This window comes from Corvus hawaiiensis (genome assembly GCF_020740725.1).
Source record: "Corvus hawaiiensis isolate bCorHaw1 chromosome 31 unlocalized genomic scaffold, bCorHaw1.pri.cur SUPER_31a, whole genome shotgun sequence".
In the NCBI taxonomy this organism is placed as follows: domain Eukaryota; kingdom Metazoa; phylum Chordata; class Aves; order Passeriformes; family Corvidae; genus Corvus; species Corvus hawaiiensis.
Genome location: NW_025963246.1, coordinates 5,506 through 32,020, shown reverse-complemented (window position 1 = coordinate 32,020; position 26,515 = coordinate 5,506). Strand labels below are relative to the sequence as shown.

The 26,515-nt window shown below is 54.6% G+C and overlaps 1 protein-coding gene across 1 annotated transcript; it reads left to right on the top strand.

Moving 5' to 3' along the window:
- Nucleotides 1-357: 357 nt before the first annotated feature.
- SLC39A7 (solute carrier family 39 member 7) lies at nucleotides 358-26,515 on the top strand. Its single transcript, XM_048293007.1, has 13 exons — nucleotides 358-408; nucleotides 1,962-2,015; nucleotides 2,504-2,681; nucleotides 5,461-5,556; nucleotides 6,496-6,543; nucleotides 7,365-7,412; nucleotides 8,256-8,303; nucleotides 9,168-9,215; nucleotides 16,224-16,283; nucleotides 20,326-20,427; nucleotides 23,322-23,456; nucleotides 24,877-25,076; nucleotides 25,960-26,515. Exons 1-13 carry the CDS (start codon nucleotides 358-360, stop codon nucleotides 26,212-26,214), a joined length of 1,323 nt encoding a protein of 440 aa, XP_048148964.1. The 3' UTR covers nucleotides 26,215-26,515.

Below are 26,515 nucleotides of genomic sequence, written 5' to 3'. Positions count from 1 at the left end.
CCCCCAAATCCACTCTGGGACCCCCCAAATCCACTCTGGGACCCCCCAAATCTTCTCTAGGACCCCCTAATCCCCCCTGGGACCCCCCCAAATCCCCCCTGGGACCCCCCAGATCCCCCCCAGGACCCCCCAAATCCTCTCTGGGACCCCCCAAATCCCCTCTGCGACCCCCAAACCCTCTCTGGGACCCCAAAATCCCCATTTCCCCTCCCCCAAACTCGCTGTTTTTTCCCTCCAAACCCCTGGTTTTTTCCCCAAAACCCCCATTTTTTCCCCCAAAATCCCCATTTTTTCCCCCAAAATCCCCATTTTTTCCCCAAAATCCCCATTTTTCTCCCCAAATCTCCTCCGCAGACGATGGGGGCGGCGCTGGGGGTGTCGCTGGCCCCCCAGCTGGTGCTGCTCCTGGTGCCGGCCGATTCGGGCTCCCCCAAATCCCCTCTGGGACCCCCCCAAATCCCCTCTGGGACCCCCCAAATCCACTCTGGGACCCCCCAAATCTCCCCTGGAACCCCCAAAACTCCCCCAGGACCCTCAAATCTGCTCTGAGATCCCCCAAATCCCTCCTGGGCTCCCCCAAATCCCCCCAGGACCCCTAAATCTGCTCTGGATCCCCGCAAATCCCCTCTGGGATCCCCCAAATCCCCTCTGGGACCCCCCAAATCCCCTCTGGGATCCCCCAAATCCCCTCTGGGATCCCTCAAATCCCCTCTGGGACCCCCCCAAATTCCCTCTGGGACCCCCCAAATCCCCTCTGGGATCCCCAAATCCATTCTGGGACCTCCAAACCACTTCTGAGACCCCCAAATTCCCTCTGGGACCCCCCAAATCCTCTCTGGGACCCCCCAAATCTCCTCTGGGATTCCCTAAATCTGCTCTGGATCCCCCAAATCTTCTCTAGGACCCCCCAAATCCCCCCTGGGACCCCCCAAACCCTCTCTGGGACCCCAAAATCCCCATTTTTCTCCCCAAACCCCCATTTTCCCTCCCAAACTCGCTGGTTTTTCCCCCAACTCGCTGGTTTTTTTCCCCCCAAACCCTCTCTGGGACCCCAAAATCCCCATTTTTCTCCCCAAATCTCCTCCGCAGACGATGGGGGCGGCGCTGGGGGTGTCGCTGGCCCCCAGCTGGTGCTGCTCCTGGTGCCGGCCGATTCGGGCTCCCTCAAACCCCTCTGGGACCCCCCAAATCCCCCCTGGGACCCCCCAAATCCTCTCTGGGACCCCCCAAATCCTCTCTGGGACCCCCCAAATCCACTCTGGGACCCCCCAAGTCTTCTCTAGGACCCCCAGATCCCCCCTGGGACCCCCCAGATCCCCCCCAGGACCCCCCAAATCCTCTCTGGGACCCCCCCAAATCCCCTCTGCGACCCCCAAACCCTCTCTGGGACCCCAAAATCCCCATTTCCCCTCCCCCAAACTCGCTGTTTTTTCCCTCCAAACCCCTGTTTTTTTTCCCCAAAACCCCCATTTTTTCCCCCAAAATCCCCATTTTTTCCCCCAAAATCCCCATTTTTCTCCCCAAATCTCCTCCGCAGACGATGGGGGCGGCGCTGGGGGTGTCGCTGGCCCCCAGCTGGTGCTGCTCCTGGTGCCGGCCGATTCGGGCTCCCCCAAATCCCCTCTGGGACCCCCCAAATCCTCTCTGGGATCCCCAAATCCACTCTGGGACCCCCGAAATCCACTCTGGGACCCCCCAAATCTTCTCTAGGACCCCCAAATCCCCCCTGGGACCCCCCAGATCCCCCCCAGGGCCCCCCAAATCCTCTCTGGGACCCCCCAAATCCCCTCTGCGACCCCCAAACCCTCTCTGGGACCCCAAAATCCCCATTTCCCCTCCCCCAAACTCGCTGTTTTTTCCCTCCAAACCCCTGTTTTTTTCCCCAAAACCCCCATTTTTTCCCCCAAAATCCCCATTTTTTCCCCAAAATCCCCATTTTTCTCCCCAAATCTCCTCCGCAGACGATGGGGGCGGCGCTGGGGGTGTCGCTGGCCCCCCAGCTGGTGCTGCTCCTGGTGCCGGCCGATTCGGGCTCCCCCAAACCCCTCTGGGACCCCCCAAATCCTCTCTGGGACCCCCCCAAATCCTCTCTGGGACCCCCCAAATCCCCTCTGGGATCCCCAAATCCACTCTGGGACCCCCCAAATCTTCTCTAGGACCCCAGATCCCCCCTGGGACCCCCCAGATCCCCCCCAGGGCCCCCCAAATCCTCTCTGGGACCCCCCAAATCCCCTCTGGGATCCCCAAATCCACTCTGGGACCCCCCAAATCTTCTCTAGGACCCCCAGATCCCCCCTGGGACCCCCCAGATCCCCCCCAGGGCCCCCCAAATCCTCTCTGGGACCCCCCAAATCCCCTCTGCGACCCCCAAACCCTCTCTGGGACCCCAAAATCCCCATTTCCCCTCCCCCCAAACTCGCTGTTTTTTCCCTCCAAACCCCTGTTTTTTTCCCCAAAACCCCCCATTTTTTCCCCAAAATCCCCATTTTTCTCCCCAAATCTCCTCCGCAGACGATGGGGGGCGGCGCTGGGGGTGTCGCTGGCCCCCCAGCTGGTGCTGCTCCTGGTGCCGGCCGATTCGGGCTCCCCGCGGCGCCGGGGGCTGCTGCGGCTGCTGCTGAGCTTCGCCGCGGGGGGGGCTGCTGGGGACGCCTTCCTGCACCTCATCCCCCACGCCCTGGGTGGGTGCAGCCTTTGGGGCGGGGTTTGGGGCAATTTTGGGGCTTTTTGGGGCATTTTTGGGGCTTTTTGGGGAGGTTCGGGGCAATTTCTGTGCGGGTTTGGGGCGGTTTTAGGGGGGGCTGGGGCGGTTTGGGGAGGTTTTAGGGGGTTTGGGGGGGTTTGGGGACACTTTGGGGGCACTGGGGACACCTCGGGGACAGTTTTTAGGTCAGTTCGGGGCAGTTTTGGGGTTGTTTGGGGCAATTTTGGGCGGTTTGGGGCAATTTCTGTGCGGTTTTGTGGTGGTTTTAGGGGGGCTGGGGCGGTTTTTAGGGGAGTTTGGGGGGGTTTGGGGCGGTTTTGGGGTTTGGGGTGGTTTTAGGGGATTTGGGGGGGTTTGGGACACTTTGGGGGCACTGGGACACCTTGGGGACATTTTGGGGCAGTTTTGGGGTGGTTTGGGGCTTTTTGGGGGCATTTTGGGGCTTTTTGGGAGGTTCGGGGCAATTTCTGTGCAGTTTTTGGGGTGGTTTTAGGGGGGGTTGGGTGGGTTTTAGGAGGTTTTAGGGGGGTTTGGGGCAGTTTTAGGGGGATTTGGGGACACTTTGGGGGCACTGGGACACCTCGGGGACAATTTTGGGGTTGTTTGGGGTAATTCTGGGGCTTTTTGGGGCTGTTTGGGGCTGTTTGGGGGCAATTTCTGCGCGGTTTTGGGGGAGTTTGGGGCGGTTTTAGGGGGGCTTGGGGGCGGGTTTTTAGGGGATTTTGGGGGTCTGGGGACACTTTGGGGGCACTGGGACACCTTGGGCACAGTTTGGGACAATTTTGGGGCAGTTTTGGGGTGGTTTGGGGCAATTTTGGGGCTTTTTGGGGCAATTTTGGGGAGGTTTGGAGCAATTTTGGGGCAGTTTGGAGCGGTTTGGGGCAATTTCTGCGCGGTTTTGGGCAGGTTTGGGGTGGTTGTTAGGGGGGTTTTGGGGGCTTGGGGACACTTTGGGGCACTGGGACACCTCAGGGATTATTTTGGGGTGATTTGGGGCAATTTTGGGGCATTTTGGGGTGGTTCGGGGCAATTTCTATGCGGATTTGTGGCGGTTTTAGGGGGGTTTGGGGGGGGGCTTGGGGACATTTTGTGGGCACTGGGAGACCTCGGGGCAGTTTTGGGGTTGTTTGGGGCAATTTCTGTGCGGTTTTGGGGTGGTTTTGGGGGGGGTTGGGGGCGGTTTTGGGGAGGTTTTAGGGGGTTTGGGGGGGGTTGGGGACACTTTGGGGGCACTGGGACACCTTGGGGACAGTTTGGGGCAATTTTGGGGCAGTTTTGGGGGTATTTTGGGGCAGTTTGGAGCAATTTTGGGGCAGTTTGGGGTGGTTTGGGGCAATTTCTGCGTGGTTTTGGGCAGGTTTGGGGTGGTTTTAGGGGGGTTTTGGGGGGCTTGGGGGCACTTTGGGGGCACTAGGACACCTCAGGGATTATTTTGGGGTGATTTGGGGCAATTTTGGGGGCATTTTGGGGTGGTTCGGGGCAATTTCTGTGCGGATTTGTGGCGGTTTTAGGGGGGTTTGGGGGGGGGGCTTGGGGACATTTTGTGGGCACTGGGAGACCTCGGGGCAGTTTTGGGGGTGGTTTGGGGGCAATTTTGAGGCTTTTTGGGGCAATTTTGGGCAGTTTGGGGCAATTTCTGTGCGGTTTTGGGGTGGTTTTGGGGGGGTTGGGGCGGTTTTGGGGAGGTTTTAGGGGGTTTGGGGGGGGTTGGGGACACTTTGGGGGCACTGGGACACCTTGGGGACAGTTTGGGGCAATTTTGGGGCAGTTTTGGGGTATTTTGGGGCAGTTTGGAGCAATTTTGGGGTGGTTTGGGGCAATTTCTGCGTGGTTTTGGGCAGGTTTGGGGTGGTTTTAGGGGGGTTTTGGGGGCTTGGGGGCACTTTGGGGGCACTAGGACACCTCAGGGATTATTTTGGGGTGATTTGGGGCAATTTTGGGGCATTTTGGGGTGGTTCGGGGCAATTTCTGTGCGGATTTGTGGCGGTTTTAGGGGGGGTTGGGGCGGTTTTAGGGGGGTTTGGGGGGGGGCTTGGGGACATTTTGTGGGCACTGGGAGACCTCGGGGCAGTTTTGGGGTGGTTTGGGGCAATTTTGAGGCTTTTTGGGGCAATTTTGGGGCAGTTTGGGGCAATTTCTGTGCGGTTTTGGGGTGGTTTTAGAGGGAGTTGGGGCGGTTTTAGGGGAGTTTGGGGGGGTTTGGGGCGGTTTAGGGGGGTTTGGGGCAATTTCTGTGCAGTTTTGGGATGGTTTGGGGTGGTTTGGGGGGCCTTGAGGACACTTTGGGGGCACTGGGACACCTCTGGGACAGTTTTAGGTCAGTTCGGGGCAGTTTTGGGGTTGTTTGGGGCAATTTTGGGGTTTTTTGGGGCAGTTTGGGGCAATTTCTGTGTGGTTTTGTGGTGGTTTTAGGGTGGTTTGGGGCAGTTTTAGGGGAGTTTTGGAGCAGTTTTAGGGGGGGTTGGGGTGGTTTTAGGGGGATTTGGGGCAGTTTTAGGGGGATTTGGGGTGGTTTGGGGCGGTTTTGGGCGTTTTTGGGGTGGTTTTAGGGGGCTTGGGGACACTTTGGGGATGCTGGGACACCTTGGGCACAGTTTGGGGAGGGCTCAGGGCATTTGGGGCGGTTTTGGGGTGATTTGGGGCAGTTTTGAGGTGATTTGGGGTGGTTTTAGGAGGCTTTGAAGAGCTTTTGGGGTATTTTTGAGGGGTTTGGGGACATTTAGGGACATCAGTGCCCCCCCCTTGTGTCCCCACAGCCCCCCACGAGCACCACGAGGGCCACGGCCACTCCCAGCACGGGCACGGTGAGAGCCCAGGGCACCCTGGGGACACCCTGGGGACGATTTGGGGAGGTTTGGGGCAATTTTGGGGTGGTTTGGGCCAATTTGGGGCAATTTTGGGGTGGTTTGGGGCAATTTTGGGGTGGTTTGGGGTGATTTCTGTGCGGTTTTGGGTGGGTTTGGGGTGGTTTTAGGGGGGTTTGGAGGGGCTTGGGGACACTTTGGGGGCACTGGGACACCTCAGGGATTATTTTGGGGCTTTTTGGGGCAATTTTGGGGCATTTTGGGGTGGTTCGGGGCAATTTCTGTGCGGATTTGGGGTGGTTTTGGGGGGGTTGGGGTGGTTTTGGGAAGCTTGGGGACACTTTGGGGGCACTGGGACACCTCGGGGACAATTTTGAGGTGTTTTTAGGTGGTTTGGGGCAATTTTGGGGTGGCTTGGCGCAATTTCTGCGCGGTTTTGGGGGGGTTTGGGGCGGTTTTAGGGGGGTTGGGGGGGACTTGGGGGCGCTTTGGGGGCACTGGGACACCTTGGGGACAGTTTGGGACAATTTTGGGTCTTTTTGGGGCAATTTTGGGGTGGTTTGGGGCGATTTCTGCACGGTTTTGGGCAGGTTTGGGGTGGTTTTAGGGGGTTGGGGGGGCTTGGGGACACTTTGGGGGCACTGGGACACCTCAGGGATTATTTTGGGGTGGTTTGGGGCAATTTTGGGGCATTTTGGGGCATTTTGGGGGTGGTTTGGGGCAGTTTCTGCGCGGTTTGGGGGTTTAGGGCGGTTTAGGGGGGTTTGGGGTGGTTTTGGGGGGCTTGGGGACACTTTGGGGACACTGGGACACCTTGGGGACACTTTTGTGGGGGGCTCAGGGCATTTGGGGCAGTTTTGAGGTGATTTGGGGCAGTTTTGAGGTGATTTGGGGTGGTTTTAGGAGGCTTTGAAGAGCTTTTGGGGTATTTTTGAGGGGTTTGGGGACATTTAGGGACATCAGTGCCCCCCCCTTGTGTCCCCACAGCCCCCCACGAGCACCACGAGGGCCACGGCCACTCCCAACACGGGCACGGTGAGAGCCCAGGGCACCCTGGGGACACCCTGGGGGCGATTTGGGGAGGTTTGGGGCCAATTTTGGGGTGGTTTGGGCCAATTTGGGGCATTTTGGGGCAATTTTGGGGTGGTTTGGGGCAATTTTGGGGTGGTTTGGGGTGATTTCTGTGCGGTTTTGGGCGGGTTTGGGGTGGTTTTAGGGGGGTTTGGAGGGGCTTGGGGACACTTTGGGGGCACTGGGACACCTCAGGGATTATTTTGGGGTGGTTTGGGGCATTTTGGGGTGGTTCGGGGCAATTTCTGTGCGGATTTGGGGTGGTTTTGGGGGGGGTTGGGGTGGTTTTGGGGGGCTTGGGGACACTTTGGGGGCACTGGGACACCTCGGGGACAATTTTGAGGTGTTTTTAGGTGGTTTGGGGCAATTTTGGGGTGGCTTGGCGCAATTTCTGCACGGTTTTGGGGGGGTTTTAGGGGGTTGGGGGGGACTTGGGGGCGCTTTGGGGGCACTGGGACACCTTGGGGACAGTTTGGGACAATTTTGGGGCTTTTTGGGGCATTTTGGGGGTGGTTTGGGGCAGTTTCTGCGCAGTTTGGGGGTTTAGGGCGGTTTAGGGGGGTTTGGGGTGGTTTTGGGGGGCTTGGGGACACTTTGGGGACACTGGGACACCTTGGGGACACTTTTGTGGGGGGCTCAGGGCATTTGGGGCAGTTTTGGGGTGATTTGGGGCAGTTTTGGGAGATTTGGGGTGGTTTTAGGAGGTTTTGAAGGGCTTTTGGGGTATTTTTGAGGGGTTTGGGGACATTTAGGGACATCAGTGCCCCCCCCTTGTGTCCCCACAGCCCCCCACGAGCACCACGAGGGCCACGGCCACTCCCAGCACGGGCACGGTGAGAGCCCAGGGCACCCTGGGGACACCCTGGGGGCGATTTGGGGAGGTTTGGGGCCAATTTTGGGGTGGTTTGGGCCAATTTGGGGCAATTTTGGGGCAATTTTGGGGTGGTTTGGGGCAATTTTGGGGTGGTTTTGGGTGATTTCTGTGCGGTTTTGGGCGGGTTTGGGGTGGTTTTAGGGGGTGGGGGGGGGCTTGGGGACACTTTGGGGGCACTGGGACACCTCAGGGATTATTTTGGGGCTGTTTGGGGCATTTTGGGGTGGTTCGGGGCAATTTCTGTGCGGATTTGGGGGTGGTTTTGGGGGGGTTGGGGTGGTTTTGGGAAGCTTGGGGACACTTTGGGGGCACTGGGACACCTCGGGGACAATTTTGAGGTGTTTTTAGGTGGTTTGGGGCAATTTTGGGGTGGCTTGGCGCAATTTCTGCGCGGTTTTGGGGGGGTTTTAGGGGGTTGGGGGGGGACTTGGGGGCGCTTTGGGGGCACTGGGACACCTTGGGGACAGTTTGGGACAATTTTGGGGCTTTTTGGGGCATTTTGGGGGTGGTTTGGGGCAGTTTCTGCGCAGTTTGGGGGTTTAGGGCGGTTTAGGGGGGTTTGGGGTGGTTTTGGGGGGCTTGGGGACACTTTGGGGACACTGGGACACCTTGGGGACACTTTTGTGGGGGGCTCAGGGCATTTGGGGCAGTTTTGAGGTGATTTGGGGCAGTTTTGGGGTGATTTGGGGCAGTTTGGGGAGATTTGGGGTGGTTTTAGGAGGCTTTGAAGGGCTTTTGGGGTATTTTTGAGGGATTTGGGGACATTTAGGGACATCAGTGCCCCCCCCTTGTGTCCCCACAGCCCCCCACGTGCACCACGAGGGCCACGGCCACTCCCAGCACGGGCACGGTGAGAGCCCAGGGCACCCTGGGGACACCCTGGGGACGATTTGGGGAGGTTTGGGGCAATTTTGGGGTGGTTTGGGCCAATTTGGGGCATTTTGGGGCAATTTTGGGGTGGTTTGGGGCAATTTTGGGGTGGTTTGGGGTGATTTCTGTGCGGTTTTGGGCGGGTTTGGGGTGGTTTTAGGGGGGTTTGGAGGGGCTTGGGGACACTTTGGGGGCACTGGGACACCTCGGGGACAATTTTGGGGTGGTTTGGGGCATTTTGGGGCAATTTTGGGGCGATTTCTGTGCGGATTTGGGGTGGTTTTGGGGGGCTTGGGGACACTTTGGGGGCACTGGGACACCTCGGGGACAATTTTGGGGTATTTTGGGGTGGTTTGGGGCAATTTTGGGGTGTCTTGGTGCAATTTCTGCGCGGGTTTTGGGTGGGTTTGGGGCGGTTTTAGGGGGGTTTTGGGGGCTTGGGGACACTTTGGGGGCACTGGGACACCTCAGGGATTATTTTGGGGTGGTTCGGGGCAATTTTGGGGCTTTTTTGGGGTAATTTTGGGGCTTTTGGGGCATTTTGGGGGTGGTTTGGGGCAGTTTCTGCGCGGTTTGGGGGTTTAGGGGGGTTTGGGGTGGTTTTGGGGTGGTTTTGGGGGGCTTGGGGACACTTTGGGGACGCTGGGACACCTTGGGGGACACTTTTGTGGGGGGCTCAGGGCATTTGGGGCAGTTTTGGGGTGATTTGGGGCAGTTTTGGGGTGATTTGGGGCAGTTCTGGGAGATTTGGGGTGGTTTTAGGAGGCTTTGAAGGGCTTTTGGGGTATTTTTGAGGGGTTTGGGGACATTTAGGGACATCAGTGCCCCCCTTGTGTCCCCACAGCCCCCCACGAGCACCACGAGGGCCACGGCCACTCCCAGCACGGGCACGGTGAGAGCCCAGGGCACCCTGGGGACACCCTGGGGACGATTTGGGGAGGTTTGGGGCCAATTTTGGGGCATTTTAAGGGGATTTGGGGCATTTTGAGGGGATTTGGGGACACCTGGCAGGGTCTGGGGACACCTTGGGGCCATCAGTGACCCCTTGGGGACAATTTGGGGACGATTTGGGGAGGTTTGGGGTCGATTTAAGGACATTTTGGGGCATTTTGAGGGGATTTGGGGACATTTTGAGGGGTTTGGGGACACTTTGGGGACGATTTTGGGAGGTTTGGGACCAATTTTGGGGCATTTTAAGGGGATTTGGGGCATTTTAAGGGGATTTGGGGACACCTGGAGGGGTCTGGGGACACCTTGGGGCCATCAGTGACCCCTTGGGGACAATTTGGGGACGATTTGGGGAGGTTTGGGGTCGATTTAAGGACATTTTGGGGCATTTTGAGGGGATTTGGGGACATTTTGAGGGGTTTGGGGACACTTTGGGGACGATTTTGGGAGGTTTGGGACCAATTTTGGGGCATTTTAAGGGGATTTGGGGCATTTTGAGGGGATTTGGGGACACCTGGCAGGGTCTGGGGACACCTTGGGGCCATCAGTGACCCCTTGGGGACAATTTGGGGACGATTTGGGGAGGTTTGGGGTCGATTTAAGGTCATTTTGGGGCATTTTGAGGGGATTTGGGGACATTTTGAGGGGTTTGGGGTCACTTTGGGGACGATTTTGGGAGGTTTGGGACCAATTTTGGGGCATTTTAAGGGGATTTGGGGCATTTTGAGGGGTTTGGGGACACCTGGCAGGGTCTGGGGACACCTTGGGGCCATCAGTGACCCCTTGGGGACAATTTGGGGACGATTTGGGGAGGTTTGGGGTCGATTTAAGGACATTTTGGGGCATTTTGAGGGGATTTGGGGACATTTTGAGGGGTTTGGGGACACTTTGGGGACGATTTTGGGAGGTTTGGGGCCAATTTTGGGGCATTTTAAGGGGGATTTGGGGCATTTTGAGGGGATTTGGGGACACCTGGAGGGGTCTGGGGACACCTTGGGGCCATCAGTGACCCCTTGGGGACAATTTGGGGACGATTTGGGGAGGTTTGGGGTTAATTTTGAGGCATTTTAAGGGGATTTGGGGCATTTTGAGGGGTTTGGGGACACCTGGAGGGGTCTGGGGACACCTTGGGGCCATCAGTGACCCCTTGGGGACAATTTGGGGACGATTTGGGGAGGTTTGGGGTCGATTTAAGGACATTTTGGGGCATTTTGAGGGGATTTGGGGACACCTGGAGGGGTCTGGGGACACCTTGGGGCCATCAGTGACCCCTTGGGGACAATTTGGGGACGATTTGGGGAGGTTTGGGGTCGATTTAAGGACATTTTGGGGCATTTTGAGGGGATTTGGGGACATTTTGAGGGGTTTGGGGACACTTTGGGGACGATTTTGGGAGGTTTGGGGCCAATTTTGGGGCATTTTAAGGGGATTTGGGGCATTTTGAGGGGATTTGGGGACACCTGGAGGGGTCTGGGGACACCTTGGGGCCATCAGTGACCCCTTGGGGACAATTTGGGGACGATTTGGGGAGGTTTGGGGTCGATTTAAGGACATTTTGGGGCATTTTGAGGGGATTTGGGGACATTTTGAGGGGTTTGGGGACACTTTGGGGACGATTTTGGGAGGTTTGGGGCCAATTTTGGGGCATTTTAAGGGGATTTGGGGCATTTTGAGGGGATTTGGGGACACCTGGAGGGGTCTGGGGACACCTTGGGGCCATCAGTGACCCCTTGGGGACAATTTGGGGACGATTTGGGGAGGTTTGGGGTCGATTTAAGGACATTTTGGGACATTTTGAGGGGATTTGGGGACATTTTGAGGGGTTTGGGGACACTTTGGGGACGATTTTGGGAGGTTTGGGGCCAATTTTGGGGCATTTTAAGGGGATTTGGGGCATTTTGAGGGGATTTGGGGACACCTGGAGGGGTCTGGGGACACCTTGGGGCCATCAGTGACCCCTTGGGGACAATTTGGGGACGATTTGGGGAGATTTGGGGTCGATTTAAGGACATTTTGGGGCATTTTGAGGGGATTTGGGGACATTTTGAGGGGTTTGGGGACACTTTGGGGACGATTTTGGGAGGTTTGGGGCCAATTTTGGGGCATTTTAAGGGGATTTGGGGCATTTTGAGGGGATTTGGGGACACCTGGCAGGGTCTGGGGACACCTTGGGGCCATCAGTGACCCCTTGGGGACAATTTGGGGACGATTTGGGGAGGTTTGGGGTCGATTTAAGGACATTTTGGGGCATTTTGAGGGGATTTGGGGACATTTTGAGGGGTTTGGGGACACTTTGGGGACGATTTTGGGAGGTTTGGGGCCAATTTTGGGGCATTTTAAGGGGATTTGGGGCATTTTGAGGGGATTTGGGGACACCTGGAGGGGTCTGGGGACACCTTGGGGCCATCAGTGACCCCTTGGGGACAATTTGGGGACGATTTTGGGAGGTTTGGGGTTGATTTAAGGACATTTTGGGGCATTTTGAGGGGATTTGGGGACATTTTGAGGGGTTTGGGGACACTTTGGGGACGATTTTGGGAGGTTTGGGACCAATTTTGGGGCATTTTAAGGGGATTCGGGGCATTTTGAGGGGTTTGGGGACACCTGGCAGGGTCTGGGGACACCTTGGGGCCATCAGTGACCCCTTGGGGACAATTTGGGGACGATTTGGGGAGGTTTGGGGTTGATTTAAGGACATTTTGGGGCATTTTGAGGGGTTTGGGGACACCTGGAAGGGTCTGGGGACACCTTGGGGTGGTTGGGGACAGTTTGGGGACGATTTTGGGAGGTTTGGGGTCGATTTAAGGACATTTTGGGGCATTTTGAGGGGATTTGGGGACATTTTGAGGGGTTTGGGGACACTTTGGGGACGATTTTGGGAGGTTTGGGGCCAATTTTGGGGCATTTTAAGGGGATTTGGGGCATTTTGAGGGGATTTGGGGACACCTGGCAGGGTCTGGGGACACCTTGGGGCCATCAGTGACCCCTTGGGGACAATTTGGGGACGATTTGGGGAGGTTTGGGGTCGATTTAAGGTCATTTTGGGGCATTTTGAGGGGATTTGGGGACATTTTGAGGGGTTTGGGGTCACTTTGGGGACGATTTTGGGAGGTTTGGGACCAATTTTGGGGCATTTTAAGGGGATTTGGGGCATTTTGAGGGGATTTGGGGACACCTGGCAGGGTCTGGGGACACCTTGGGGCCATCAGTGACCCCTTGGGGACAATTTGGGGACGATTTGGGGAGGTTTGGGGTCGATTTAAGGTCATTTTGGGGCATTTTGAGGGGATTTGGGGACATTTTGAGGGGTTTGGGGACACTTTGGGGACGATTTTGGGAGGTTTGGGACCAATTTTGGGGCATTTTAAGGGGATTTGGGGCATTTTAAGGGGATTTGGGGACACCTGGAGGGGTCTGGGGACACCTTGGGGCCATCAGTGACCCCTTGGGGACAATTTGGGGACGATTTGGGGAGGTTTGGGGTCGATTTAAGGACATTTTGGGGCATTTTGAGGGGATTTGGGGACATTTTGAGGGGTTTGGGGACACTTTGGGGACGATTTTGGGAGGTTTGGGACCAATTTTGGGGCATTTTAAGGGGATTTGGGGCATTTTGAGGGGATTTGGGGACACCTGGCAGGGTCTGGGGACACCTTGGGGCCATCAGTGACCCCTTGGGGACAATTTGGGGACGATTTGGGGAGGTTTGGGGTCGATTTAAGGTCATTTTGGGGCATTTTGAGGGGATTTGGGGACATTTTGAGGGGTTTGGGGACACTTTGGGGACGATTTTGGGAGGTTTGGGGCCAATTTTGGGGCATTTTAAGGGGATTTGGGGCATTTTGAGGGGTTTGGGGACACCTGGCAGGGTCTGGGGACACCTTGGGGCCATCAGTGACCCCTTGGGGACAATTTGGGGACGATTTGGGGAGGTTTGGGGTCGATTTAAGGACATTTTGGGGCATTTTGAGGGGATTTGGGGACATTTTGAGGGGTTTGGGGACACTTTGGGGACGATTTGGGGAGGTTTGGGGCCAATTTTGGGGCATTTTAAGGGGATTTGGGGCATTTTGAGGGGATTTGGGGACACCTGGAGGGGTCTGGGGACACCTTGGGGCCATCAGTGACCCCTTGGGGACAATTTGGGGACGATTTGGGGAGGTTTGGGGTTAATTTTGAGGCATTTTAAGGGGATTTGGGGCATTTTGAGGGGTTTGGGGACACCTGGAGGGGTCTGGGGACACCTTGGGGCCATCAGTGACCCCTTGGGGACAATTTGGGGACGATTTGGGGAGGTTTGGGGTCGATTTAAGGACATTTTGGGGCATTTTGAGGGGATTTGGGGACACCTGGAGGGGTCTGGGGACACCTTGGGGCCATCAGTGACCCCTTGGGGACAATTTGGGGACGATTTGGGGAGGTTTGGGGTCGATTTAAGGACATTTTGGGGCATTTTGAGGGGATTTGGGGACATTTTGAGGGGTTTGGGGACACTTTGGGGACGATTTTGGGAGGTTTGGGGCCAATTTTGGGGCATTTTAAGGGGATTTGGGGCATTTTGAGGGGATTTGGGGACACCTGGAGGGGTCTGGGGACACCTTGGGGCCATCAGTGACCCCTTGGGGACAATTTGGGGACGATTTGGGGAGGTTTGGGGTCGATTTAAGGACATTTTGGGGCATTTTGAGGGGATTTGGGGACATTTTGAGGGGTTTGGGGACACTTTGGGGACGATTTTGGGAGGTTTGGGGCCAATTTTGGGGCATTTTAAGGGGATTTGGGGCATTTTGAGGGGATTTGGGGACACCTGGAGGGGTCTGGGGACACCTTGGGGCCATCAGTGACCCCTTGGGGACAATTTGGGGACGATTTGGGGAGGTTTGGGGTCGATTTAAGGACATTTTGGGACATTTTGAGGGGATTTGGGGACATTTTGAGGGGTTTGGGGACACTTTGGGGACGATTTTGGGAGGTTTGGGGCCAATTTTGGGGCATTTTAAGGGGATTTGGGGCATTTTGAGGGGATTTGGGGACACCTGGAGGGGTCTGGGGACACCTTGGGGCCATCAGTGACCCCTTGGGGACAATTTGGGGACGATTTGGGGAGATTTGGGGTCGATTTAAGGACATTTTGGGGCATTTTGAGGGGATTTGGGGACATTTTGAGGGGTTTGGGGACACTTTGGGGACGATTTTGGGAGGTTTGGGACCAATTTTGGGGCATTTTAAGGGGATTTGGGGCATTTTGAGGGGATTTGGGGACACCTGGCAGGGTCTGGGGACACCTTGGGGCCATCAGTGACCCCTTGGGGACAATTTGGGGACGATTTGGGGAGGTTTGGGGTCGATTTAAGGACATTTTGGGGCATTTTGAGGGGATTTGGGGACATTTTGAGGGGTTTGGGGACACTTTGGGGACGATTTTGGGAGGTTTGGGGCCAATTTTGGGGCATTTTAAGGGGATTTGGGGCATTTTGAGGGGATTTGGGGACACCTGGAGGGGTCTGGGGACACCTTGGGGCCATCAGTGACCCCTTGGGGACAATTTGGGGACGATTTTGGGAGGTTTGGGGTTGATTTAAGGACATTTTGGGGCATTTTGAGGGGATTTGGGGACATTTTGAGGGGTTTGGGGACACTTTGGGGACGATTTTGGGAGGTTTGGGACCAATTTTGGGGCATTTTAAGGGGATTCGGGGCATTTTGAGGGGTTTGGGGACACCTGGCAGGGTCTGGGGACACCTTGGGGCCATCAGTGACCCCTTGGGGACAATTTGGGGACGATTTGGGGAGGTTTGGGGTTGATTTAAGGACATTTTGGGGCATTTTGAGGGGTTTGGGGACACCTGGAAGGGTCTGGGGACACCTTGGGGTGGTTGGGGACAGTTTGGGGACGATTTTGGGAGGTTTGGGGTCGATTTAAGGACATTTTGGGGCATTTTGAGGGGATTTGGGGACATTTTGAGGGGTTTGGGGACACTTTGGGGACGATTTTGGGAGGTTTGGGGCCAATTTTGGGGCATTTTAAGGGGATTTGGGGCATTTTGAGGGGATTTGGGGACACCTGGCAGGGTCTGGGGACACCTTGGGGCCATCAGTGACCCCTTGGGGACAATTTGGGGACGATTTGGGGAGGTTTGGGGTCGATTTAAGGTCATTTTGGGGCATTTTGAGGGGATTTGGGGACATTTTGAGGGGTTTGGGGTCACTTTGGGGACGATTTTGGGAGGTTTGGGACCAATTTTGGGGCATTTTAAGGGGATTTGGGGCATTTTGAGGGGTTTGGGGACACCTGGCAGGGTCTGGGGACACCTTGGGGCCATCAGTGACCCCTTGGGGACAATTTGGGGACGATTTGGGGAGGTTTGGGGTCGATTTAAGGTCATTTTGGGGCATTTTGAGGGGATTTGGGGACATTTTGAGGGGTTTGGGGACACTTTGGGGACGATTTTGGGAGGTTTGGGACCAATTTTGGGGCATTTTAAGGGGATTTGGGGCATTTTAAGGGGATTTGGGGACACCTGGAGGGGTCTGGGGACACCTTGGGGCCATCAGTGACCCCTTGGGGACAATTTGGGGACGATTTGGGGAGGTTTGGGGTCGATTTAAGGACATTTTGGGGCATTTTGAGGGGATTTGGGGACATTTTGAGGGGTTTGGGGACACTTTGGGGACGATTTTGGGAGGTTTGGGACCAATTTTGGGGCATTTTAAGGGGATTTGGGGCATTTTGAGGGGATTTGGGGACACCTGGAGGGGTCTGGGGACACCTTGGGGCCATCAGTGACCCCTTGCGGACAATTTGGGGACGATTTGGGGAGGTTTGGGGTTGATTTAAGGACATTTTGGGACATTTTGGGACGTTTTGAGGGGATTCGGGGACATTTTGAGGGGATTTTGGGGCATTCTGAGGGGATTTGGGGCCACTTTGGGGTCACTTTGGTGGCCTCAGTGCCCCCTTTTGTCCCTGCAGGTCCCCACGAGGGCCACGGCCACTCCCAGCACGGGCACGGTGAGAGCCCAGGGCACCCTGTGGACGATTTTGGGGAGGTTTGGGGCCAATTTTGGGGCATTTGGAGGGGATTTGGGGACATTTTGGGGATGATTTTGGGAGGTTTGGGGCCATTTTTGAGCAATTTTGGGGCATTTTGGACCGTTTTGCGGCCTATTGAGGCCATTTTGGATCCATTTGGGACCATTTTGGAGCCATTTGGGGTAATTTTGGTCTTTTGGGGGCCATTTTGGGACCATTTGAGGCCATTTTGGGTCATTTTGGTGTCGTTTGGGGCCATTTTGGGCCATTTTGGGACGATTTTGGACCATTTTGGGACCATTCGAGGCCATTTTGGGACCATTTTGGACCCTTTCTGCGCCGTTTTGGTGCCATTTGGGACCATTTTGGGGCTGTTTTGGGCCGTTTTGAGGCCTTTTGGGACCATTTGGTGCCATTTGGGACCATTTAGGGCCATTTTGGGACCATTGTGGGTCATTTGGGACCCTCTTGGGGCCGTTTTGGGTCATTTGGGGCCATTTTGGGTCATTTTGAACCATTTGGGACCCTTTTGCACCCTTTTGGAACCATTTAGGGTCATTTTGGACCATTTTGGGTCATTTTGGGTCATTTTGGGACCATTTTGGACCATTCTGGGACCATTTGAGGCCATTTTGGGTCTTTTTGGGGCCGTTTGGTGCCATTTGGGACCATTTGGGGTCATTGGGACCCTTTTGGGGCCGTTTTGGGTCATTTGGGGCCATTTTGGGTGATTTTGGGACCATTTTGGGTCATTTTGGGACCATTTTGGACCCTTTTGGGGCCATTTTGGGTCATTTGGGGCCGTTTTGGACCCTTTTGGTGCCATTTTGGGACCATTTTGGACCCTTTTGGGGCCGTTTTGGGTGATTTTGGGGCCATTTTGGGTCATTTTGGGACCATTTTGGACCCTTTTGGGGCCGTTTTGGGTGATTTTGGGACCATTTTGGGTGATTTTGGGACCATTTTGGACCCTTTTGGGGCCGTTTTGGGTCATTTGGGACCATTTTGGGTGATTTTGGGGCCATTTTGGGTCATTCTGGTGCCATTTGGGGCCGTTTTGGACCCTTTTGGTGCCGTTTTGGGACCATTTTGGACCCTTTTGGGGCCGTTTTGGGTCATTTGGGACCATTTTGGGTGATTTTGGGGCCATTTTGGGTCATTTTGGGACCCTTTTGGATCCTTTTGGGGCCGTTTTGGGTGATTTTGGGACCATTTTGGGTCATTTTGGGACCCTTTTGGACCCTTTTGGACCCTTTTGGGGCCGTTTTGGGTCGTTTGGGGCGGTTTTGGACTCTTTTGGTGCCGTTTTGGGTGATTTTGGGACCATTTTGGACCCTTTGGGGGCCGTTTAGGTCATTTGGGGCCGTTTTGGGTGATTTTGGGGCCATTTTGGGTGATTTTGGTGCCGTTTTGGGTGATTTTGGGACCATTTTGGACCCTTTTGGGGCCGTTTTGGGTCATTTGGGACCATTTTGGGTGATTTTGGGACCATTTTGGGACCCTTTTGGACCCTTTTGGGGCCGTTTTGGGTCATTTGGGGCCGTTTTGGGTGATTTTGGGGCCATTTTGGGTCATTTTGGGACCCTTTTGGACCCTTTTGGGGCCGTTTTGGGTGATTTTGGGACCATTTTGGTGCCATTTTGGGACCCTTTTGGACCCTTTTGGGGCCGTTTTGGGTCATTTGGGACCATTTTGGTGCCATTTTGGGACCATTTTGGACCCTTTAGGGGCCGTTTTGGGTCATTTGGGACCATTTTGGGTGATTTTGGGACCATTTTGGGACCCTTTTGGACCCTTTTGGGGCCGTTTTGGGTCATTTGGGGCCGTTTTGGGTGATTTTGGGGCCATTTTGGGTCATTTTGGGACCCTTTTGGACCCTTTTGGGGCAGTTTTGGGTGATTTTGGGGCCATTTTGGGTCATTTTGGGACCCTTTTGGACCCTTTTGGGGCAGTTTTGGGTGATTTTGGGACCATTTTGGGTCATTTTGGGACCATTTTGGACCCTTTTGGGGCCATTTTGTGTCATTTGGGGCCGTTTTGGACCCTTTTGGTGCCATTTTGGGACCATTTTGGACCCTTTTGGGGCCGTTTTGGGTGATTTTGGGGCCATTTTGGGTCATTTTGGGACCATTTTGGACCCTTTTGGGGCAGTTTTGGGTGATTTTGGGACCATTTTGGGTGATTTTGGGGCCATTTTGGGTCATTTTGGGACCCTTTTGGACCCTTTTGGGGCCGTTTTGGGTGATTTTGGGGCCATTTTGGGTCATTTTGGGACCCTTTTGGACCCTTTTGGGGCCGTTTTGGGTCATTTGGGGCCGTTTTGGACCCTTTTGGTGCCATTTTGGGACCCTTTTGGACCCTTTTGGGGCCGTTTTGGGTGATTTTGGGACCATTTTGGGTGATTTTGGGGCCATTTTGGGTCATTTTGGGACCCTTTTGGACCCTTTTGGGGCAGTTTTGGGTGATTTTGGGACCATTTTGGGACCCTTTTGGGGCCATTTTGGGTCATTTGGGGCCTTTTGGTGCCATTTTGGGTGATTTTGGGACACTTTTGGACCCTTTTGGGGCCGTTTTGGGTCATTTGGGGCCGTTTTGGACCCTTTTGGTGCCGTTTTGGGTGATTTTGGGACCATTTTGGACCTTTTTGGGGCCATTTTGGGTCATTTGGGGCCGTTTTGGGGCCGTTTGGTGCCATTTGGTGCCGTTTTGGGTGATTTTGGGACCATTTTGGACCCTTTAGGGGCCGTTTTGGGTCATTTGGGGCCGTTTTGGGTGATTTTTGGGGCCATTTTGGGTGATTTTGGGACCCTTTTGGACCCTTTTGGGGCAGTTTTGGGTGATTTTGGGGCCATTTTGGGTCATTTTGGGACCCTTTTGGACCCTTTTGGGGCCATTTTGTGTCATTTGGGGCCGTTTTGGACCCTTTTGGTGCCATTTTGGGACCATTTTGGACCCTTTTGGGGCCGTTTTGGGTGATTTTGGGGCCATTTTGGGTCATTTTGGGACCCTTTTGGACCCTTTTGGGGCAGTTTTGGGTGATTTTGGGACCATTTTGGACCCTTTAGGGGCCATTTTGGGTCATTTGGGGCCGTTTTGGGGCCGTTTGGTGCCATTTGGTGCCGTTTTGGGTGATTTTGGGACCATTTTGGACCCTTTTGGGGCCGTTTTGGGTCATTTGGGACCATTTTGGGTGATTTTGGGGCCATTTTGGGTCATTTTGGGACCCTTTTGGACCCTTTTGGGGCAGTTTTGGGTGATTTTGGGACCATTTTGGACCCTTTAGGGGCCGTTTTGGGTCATTTGGGGCCGTTTTGGGTGATTTTTGGGGCCATTTTGGGTGATTTTGGGACCCTTTTGGACCCTTTTGGGGCCGTTTTGGGTGATTTTGGGACCATTTTGGGTCATTTTGGGACCATTTTGGACCCTTTTGGGGCTGTTTTGGGTCATTTGGGGCCGTTTTGGACCCTTTTGGTGCCATTTTGGGACCATTTTGGACCCTTCTGGGGCCGTTTTGGGTGATTTTGGGGCCATTTTGGGTCATTTTGGGACCCTTTTGGACCCTTTTGGGGCCGTTTTGGGTGATTTTGGGGCCATTTTGGGTGATTTTGGGACCCTTTTGGACCCTTTTGGGGCCGTTTTGGGTCATTTGGGACCATTTTGGGTGATTTTGGGGCCATTTTGGGTCATTTTGGGACCCTTTTGGACCCTTTTGGGGCAGTTTTGGGTGATTTTGGGACCATTTTGGGTCATTTTGGGACCATTTTGGACCCTTTTGGGGCTGTTTTGGGTCATTTGGGGCCGTTTTGGACCCTTTTGGTGCCATTTTGGGACCATTTTGGACCCTTCTGGGGCCGTTTTGGGTGATTTTGGGGCCATTTTGGGTCATTTTGGGACCCTTTTGGACCCTTTTGGGGCCATTTTGGGTGATTTTGGGGCCATTTTGGGTGATTTTGGGACCCTTTTGGACCCTTTTGGGGCCGTTTTGGGTGATTTGGGGCCGTTTTGGGGCCGTTCCCCCCAGGCCAGGCGCTCTCCGTGGGGCTCTGGGTCCTGGCCGGGATCGTGACGTTCCTGGGGGTGGAGCTGGGGGTGCGGCACTGCGGCGGCCACGGCCACAGCCACGGTGAGTTTGGGGCAAAAAAGGGCGATTTTGGGAAAAAAACGGGGGTTTCGGGGGAAAAAGGGGATTTTTGGGGGGGAAAATGGGGGTTTTGGGGGGGGGAAATGGGGATTTTTTGGGGGAAATGGGATTTTTGGGGGGGGAAATGGGATTTTTTGGGGGGGGAAAAAAAGGGGATTTTGGGCAAGGAAATGGGAATTTTGGGGGGAAAAGGGGGAATTTTGGGGGGAAAAGGGGGGATTTTTGGAAAAAAACGGGAATTTAGAGGAGAAAACGGGGATTTTTGGGGGGAAAAAGGGGGATTTGGGGGGGGGGGAATGGGATTTTTGGGGGAAATGGGATTTTTTGGGGGGGAAATGGGGATTTGGGGGAGGAAATGGGATTTTTGGGGAAAAAAGGGGGTTTTGGGGGGGGAAATGGGGATTTTGGGGGGGAAAAGGGGGATTTTGGGGGGAAAAAGGGGGTTTTGGGGGGGGAAATGGGGATTTTGGGCGGAAAGGGGGATTTTGGGGGGAAAAAGGGGATTTTGGGGGGGAAAGGGGGATTTTTGGAAAAGAATGGGAATTTTAGGGGAAAAAGGGGGATTTGGGGGCAGAAAAATGGGATTTTTTGGGGGGGGAATGGGATTTTTGGGGGCAAAAAAGGGGGTTTGGAGGGGAAAATGGGATTTTGGGGGAAAAAAATTGGAATTTTGGAGGAAAAAAGGGATTTGGGAAAAAACGGGAATTTTGGGGGGGAAAAGGGGGATTTTGGGGAGAAAAATAGGGATTTTGGGAAAAAAATGGGAATTCTGGGGGACAAAAGCAGGATTTTGGGGGGGAAAATGGGATTTTTTGGGGGAAGTAGGGGTTTGGGGGGAAAAAAGGGGATTTTGGGGCAGAAATCGGATTATTTGGGGTGGATTTTGGGGGTTTTGGGGTCCTTGGAGTGGATTTGGGGTGGATTTGGGGGATTTTTGGTGTCCTGGGGTGGATTTGGGGTGGATTTTGGGGTTTTTGGTGTCCCCAGTGTGGATTTGGGGTGGATTTGGGGTGGATTTGGGGGGTTTTCGGTGTCCTGATGTGGATTTTGGGGTTTTTCTGTGTCCCCAAGGTGGATTTGGGGGTTTCTCCATGTCCTGATGTGGTTTTGGGGTGGAATTTGGGTGGATTTGGGGTTTTTTAGTGTCCTGATGTGGATTTTGAGTGGATTCTGGGGTTTCTCGGTGTCCTGATGTGGATTTGGGGGTTTTTGATCTTCCCAAGGTGGATTTGGGGTGCATTTGGGGGTTTTGTGGTGTCCTGATGTGGATTTGGGGTGGATTTGGGGTTTTCTCGGTGTCCCGGGGTGGATTTGGAGTGGATTTGGGTGGATTTTGGGTGGGTTTGGGGTTTCTTGTTGTCCTGATGTGGATTTGGGGTGGATTTGGGGTTTTTTGGTGTCCTGGGATGGATTTGGGGATTTCTCGGTGTCCCGATGTGGATTTGGGGTTTTTGATCTTCCCAAGGTGGATTTGGGGTGGATTTGGGGGTTTTGTGGTGTCCTAATGTGGATTTGGGGTGGATTTGGGGACTTTTTGGTGTCCTGGGGTGGATTTGGGGTTTTCTCGGTGTCCCGGGGTGGATTTGGAGTGGATTTGGGTGGATTTTGGGTGGGTTTGGGGTTTCTTGTTGTCCTGATGTGGATTTGGGGTGGATTTGGGGTTTTTTGGTGTCCTGGGATGGATTTGGGGATTTCTCGGTGTCCCGATGTGGATTTGGGGTTTTTGATCTTCCCAAGGTGGATTTGGGGTGGATTTGGGGGTTTTGTGGTGTCCTAATGTGGATTTGGGGTGGATTTGGGGACTTTTTGGTGTCCTGGGGTGGATTTGGGGGTTTCTCGGTGTCCTGGGGTGGATTTGGGTGGATTTTGGGTGGGTTTGGGATTTCTTGGTGTCCTGATGTGGATTTTGAGTGGATTTGGGGTGGATTTGGGGTTTCTCGGTGTCCTGATGTGGATTTGGGGTGGATTTTGGGGTTTTTGGTGTTCCCAGTGTGCATTTTGAGTGGATTTTGGGTGGATTTAGGTGGATTTGGGGGTTTTGTGTTGTCCTGATGTGGATTTTGAGTGGATTTTGAGTGGATTTGGGTGGATTTGGGGGTTTCTCAGTGTCCTGATGTGGATTTGGGGTGGATTTGGGGTGGATTTGGGGGTTTCTTGTTGTCCTGATGTGGATTTGGGGTGGATTTGGGGTGGATTTGGGTGGATTTGGGGGTTTCTTGTTGTCCTGATGTGGATTTGGGGTGGATTTGGGGTGGATTTGGGTGGATTTGGGGGTTTCTTGTTGTCCTGATGTGGATTTGGGGTGGATTTGGGGTGGATTTGGGTGGATTTGGGGGTTTCTCGTTGTCCTGATGTGGATTTTGAGTGGATTTGGGGTGGATTTGGGTGGATTTGGGGTGGATTTGGGGGTTTCTTGTTGTCCTGATGTGGATTTGGGGTGGATTTGGGGTGGATTTGGGTGGATTTGGGGGTTTCTCGTTGTCCTGATGTGGATTTTGAGTGGATTTGGGGTGGAATTTGGGGTGGATTTGGGTGGATTTGGGGGTTTCTCGTTGTCCTGATGTGGATTTTGAGTGGATTTGGGGGTGGAATTTGGGTGGATTTTGGGTGGATTTGGGGGTTTCTCGTTGTCCTGATGTGGATTTTGAGTGGATTTGGGGTGGAATTTGGGTGGATTTGGGGTGGATTTGGGGGTTTCTTGTTGTCCTGATGTGGATTTTGAGTGGATTTGGGGTGGAATTTGGGTGGATTTTGGGTGGATTTGGGGGTTTCTCGTTGTCCCGATGTGGATTTGGGGTGGATTTGGGGGTTTCTCGTTGTCCTGATGTGGATTTTGAGTGGATTTGGGGTGGATTTGGGGGTTTTTGGGGCGCCAGGCCCCAAGGCCAAGCACAGCTCCAGCGAGGACGAGGCCGACGGCGACGCCCGGGGCACCAAAGGCACCAAAGGCACCAAAAGCACCAAGGGCACCAAAGGCACCAAGGGCCAGCGCGAGGAGGAGCCCCGAGAGGGCCGGTGAGGGCCGGGCTCGGCATTTGGGGGCATTTTGGGGAGATTTGGGGCATTTTGGGGAGATTTGGGACATTTCGGGGAGATTTGGGGATGTTTGGGGACATTTTGGGGATGTTTGGGGTCATGTTGGGGAGAATTGGGGACGTTTTGGGGAGATTTGGAACATTTTGGGATGTTTGGGACATTTGGGGTCATTTTGGGGAGATTTGGGACATTTTGGGGATATTTGGCGGTGTTTTGGGGAGATCTGGGCACATTTTGGGGAGATTTGGGACATTTTGAGGGCATTCTGGGGAGATTTGGGACATTTGGGAGCATTTTGGGGGTGTTTTGGGGAGATTTGGGACATTCTGGGGACATTTGGGGTCATTCTGGGGAGATTTGGGACATTTGGGGGATGTTTGGGGGTGTTTTTGGGGAGATCTGGGACATTTTGGGGAGATTTGGGGCATTTTGGGGATGTTTGGGGGTGTTTTGGGGAGATTTGGGGGCATTTGGGGTCATTTTGGGGAGACTTGGGACATGTGGGGGGTGTTTGGGGGCATTTTGGGAGATTTTGGGACATTTTGGGGACATTTTGGGGACATTTGGGGGTGTTTTGGGGAGATTTTGGGGGTATTTTGGGACATTTGGGGGAGATTTGGGACATTTGGGGAGATTTGGGGGAATTTTGGGGATGTTTGGGGTCATTTTGGGGAGATTTGGGGTGATTTTTGGGGTGGTTTTGGGCTGATTTGGGGGTGAGTTTTGGGGATGGTTTGAGGTGATTTTGGGGGTGGTTTTGGAGTGATTTTGGGGGTGGTTTTGGAGTGATTTTGGGGTGATTTTGGGGGTGTTTTGAGGTGATTTTGGGCCCCATTTTGGGATTGTTTGGAGCTGATTTTGGGGTGGTTTTGGGCTGATTTGGGGGTGGTTTTGGGATGCTTTTTGGGCTGTTTCTGGGGTGATTTTGGGGTATTTTTGAGGTGATTTTGGGATGATTTTGGGGCCAGTTTTGAGGTGACTTTGGGGTGATTTGGGGCAATTTTGGCGTGACTTTGGGGCCAATTTTGGGGTGTTTTTGGGGTGATTTTGGGGCCCATTTTGGGATTGTTTGGAGCTGATTTTGGGGTGCTTTTTGGCTGATTTGGGGGTGGTTTGGGGCTGATTTTGAGGTGATTTTGGGATGATTTTGGGGGTGATTTTGGGATGATTTGGGAGTGGTTTTGGGGTACTTTTTGGGCTGATTTTGGGCATGTTTAGGCTGACCTTGGGGCCGATTTTGAGGCTGATTTTGGGGCCGTTTTTGAGATGACTTTGGGATAACTCCGGGGTTATTTTGAACCCCGATTTTAACAGGATTTTGCGATGATTTTGGGGATAATTCCGGGGTGCCCTGAGGATAACTTTGAGCTGATTCTGGGCTATTTTGACCTGCAGCCATGGCCGTGTCGGGCTACCTGAACCTGGCGGCCGACGCCGCTCACAACTTCACGGACGGGCTGGCGCTGGGGGCGGCGTTTTGGGGGGGGGGACCCGTCCGGGGCTCGCTGACGGCGCTGTCGGTGCTGCTGCACGAGCTGCCCCACGAGCTGGGGGACATGGCCCTGCTGCTGCGCGCCGGCTGCTCCAAGGGACAGGTGAGAGAACCCCGCAAACGGCCCCAAAACGTCGCCCCGAGCCCCGCGAAATCGCCTCGAACCCCTTTGAAACGGCGAAAAAACCACGAAAAACGGCCCCGAACCGTCCTAAAACTGCCCAAAACTGCCCTAAAATGGCCCGAATCCACCCCAAAATTCGGCGAGATTCCCCCCAAGGTGTCCCCAACATCCCCAACCCCCATCAAACCCCCCTTAAAATTGGCCCCAAATCACCTCAAAACGCCCCGAATCGCTGTAAAAATGCTCCAGACACCCCAAAAGTGGTGAAAACCGGGGGGAAAAAAGGAAAAACCGGGAAAAAAAAGGAAAAAACAGGAAAAAAATGGAGGTGCTGGAGGACTAACCATAGAGTTGGGGCATTGGGCGGGCCAGAACGCCCCCGTGGGCGGGCGGTGCAGCCGCCGCCTCTGTGGTCACTTCCGGTGCCGCCATGTTGGCGAGATTCCGCCCAAGGTGTCCCCAACATCCCCAACCCCCATCAAACCCCTTTAAGTGACCCCAAACCCCCTTAAAATTGGCCCCAAATCACCTGAAAACGCCCAGAATCGCTGTAAAAGTGCTCCAGACACCCCAAAAGTGGTGAAAACCGGGGGGAAAAAGGAAAAACCGGGAAAAAAAAAGGAAAAAAACAGGGGAAAAAAAAGGAGGTGCTGGAGGACTAACCATAGAGGTTGCGCACTGGGCGGGCCAGAGCGCCCCCGTGGGCGGGCGGTGCAGCCGCCACCTCTGTGGTCACTTCCGGTGCTGCCATGTTGGGAGGCAAAGCAAGTCTCTCCCAGTCCCTCCCAGTCCCTCCCAGTTGTCCTTTTACCCCCATTACTCCACTCCCAGCGCCTCCCAGTAAGCCCAGTATCCATTGCAGGCCATGCTGCTGCAGCTGGTGACCGCGCTGGCCGCTCTGGCCGGGTGCCGCTTGCTCGTTTGCTGGCTGAGGGCTCCGGGGGCCGGCGCCGTGGCCGGGATCCTTCCCTTCACCGCCGGCGGCTTCATCTACCTGGGCACCGTGTCCGTGATCCCCGAAATCCTCCGCAATTCCGGGCCCGCCCAGGCCCTGCTCCAGCTCCTGGCGCTCCTGGCCGGCGTGGCCATGATGCTGCTGATCGCCCACTATGAGTAGGGCATTCCCAAAATTTCCCCAAATCCCAGCAAAACTTCCCCGTTTTGGACCTCCCCCGTTTAGCCCCGAAATTCCTGTGGGAGTGGGAGAGGCTCATTCCCGGATTTATCCTTCCCCCCTCGCCCCCCCGTCGCATTTTGGGACCAAAGCGCGCTCCGGAATTGAAATTTGGGGGGGTCTAGAGGGGGTTTGGGGGGGAAATGGGGGAATTTTGGGAAGTTGGTGGGGGTGGGGGGTTTTTTTTATTATTAATGATGGGTGTAGCGAATCATGTTGGAATAAAACGTGAGGATGACGACGA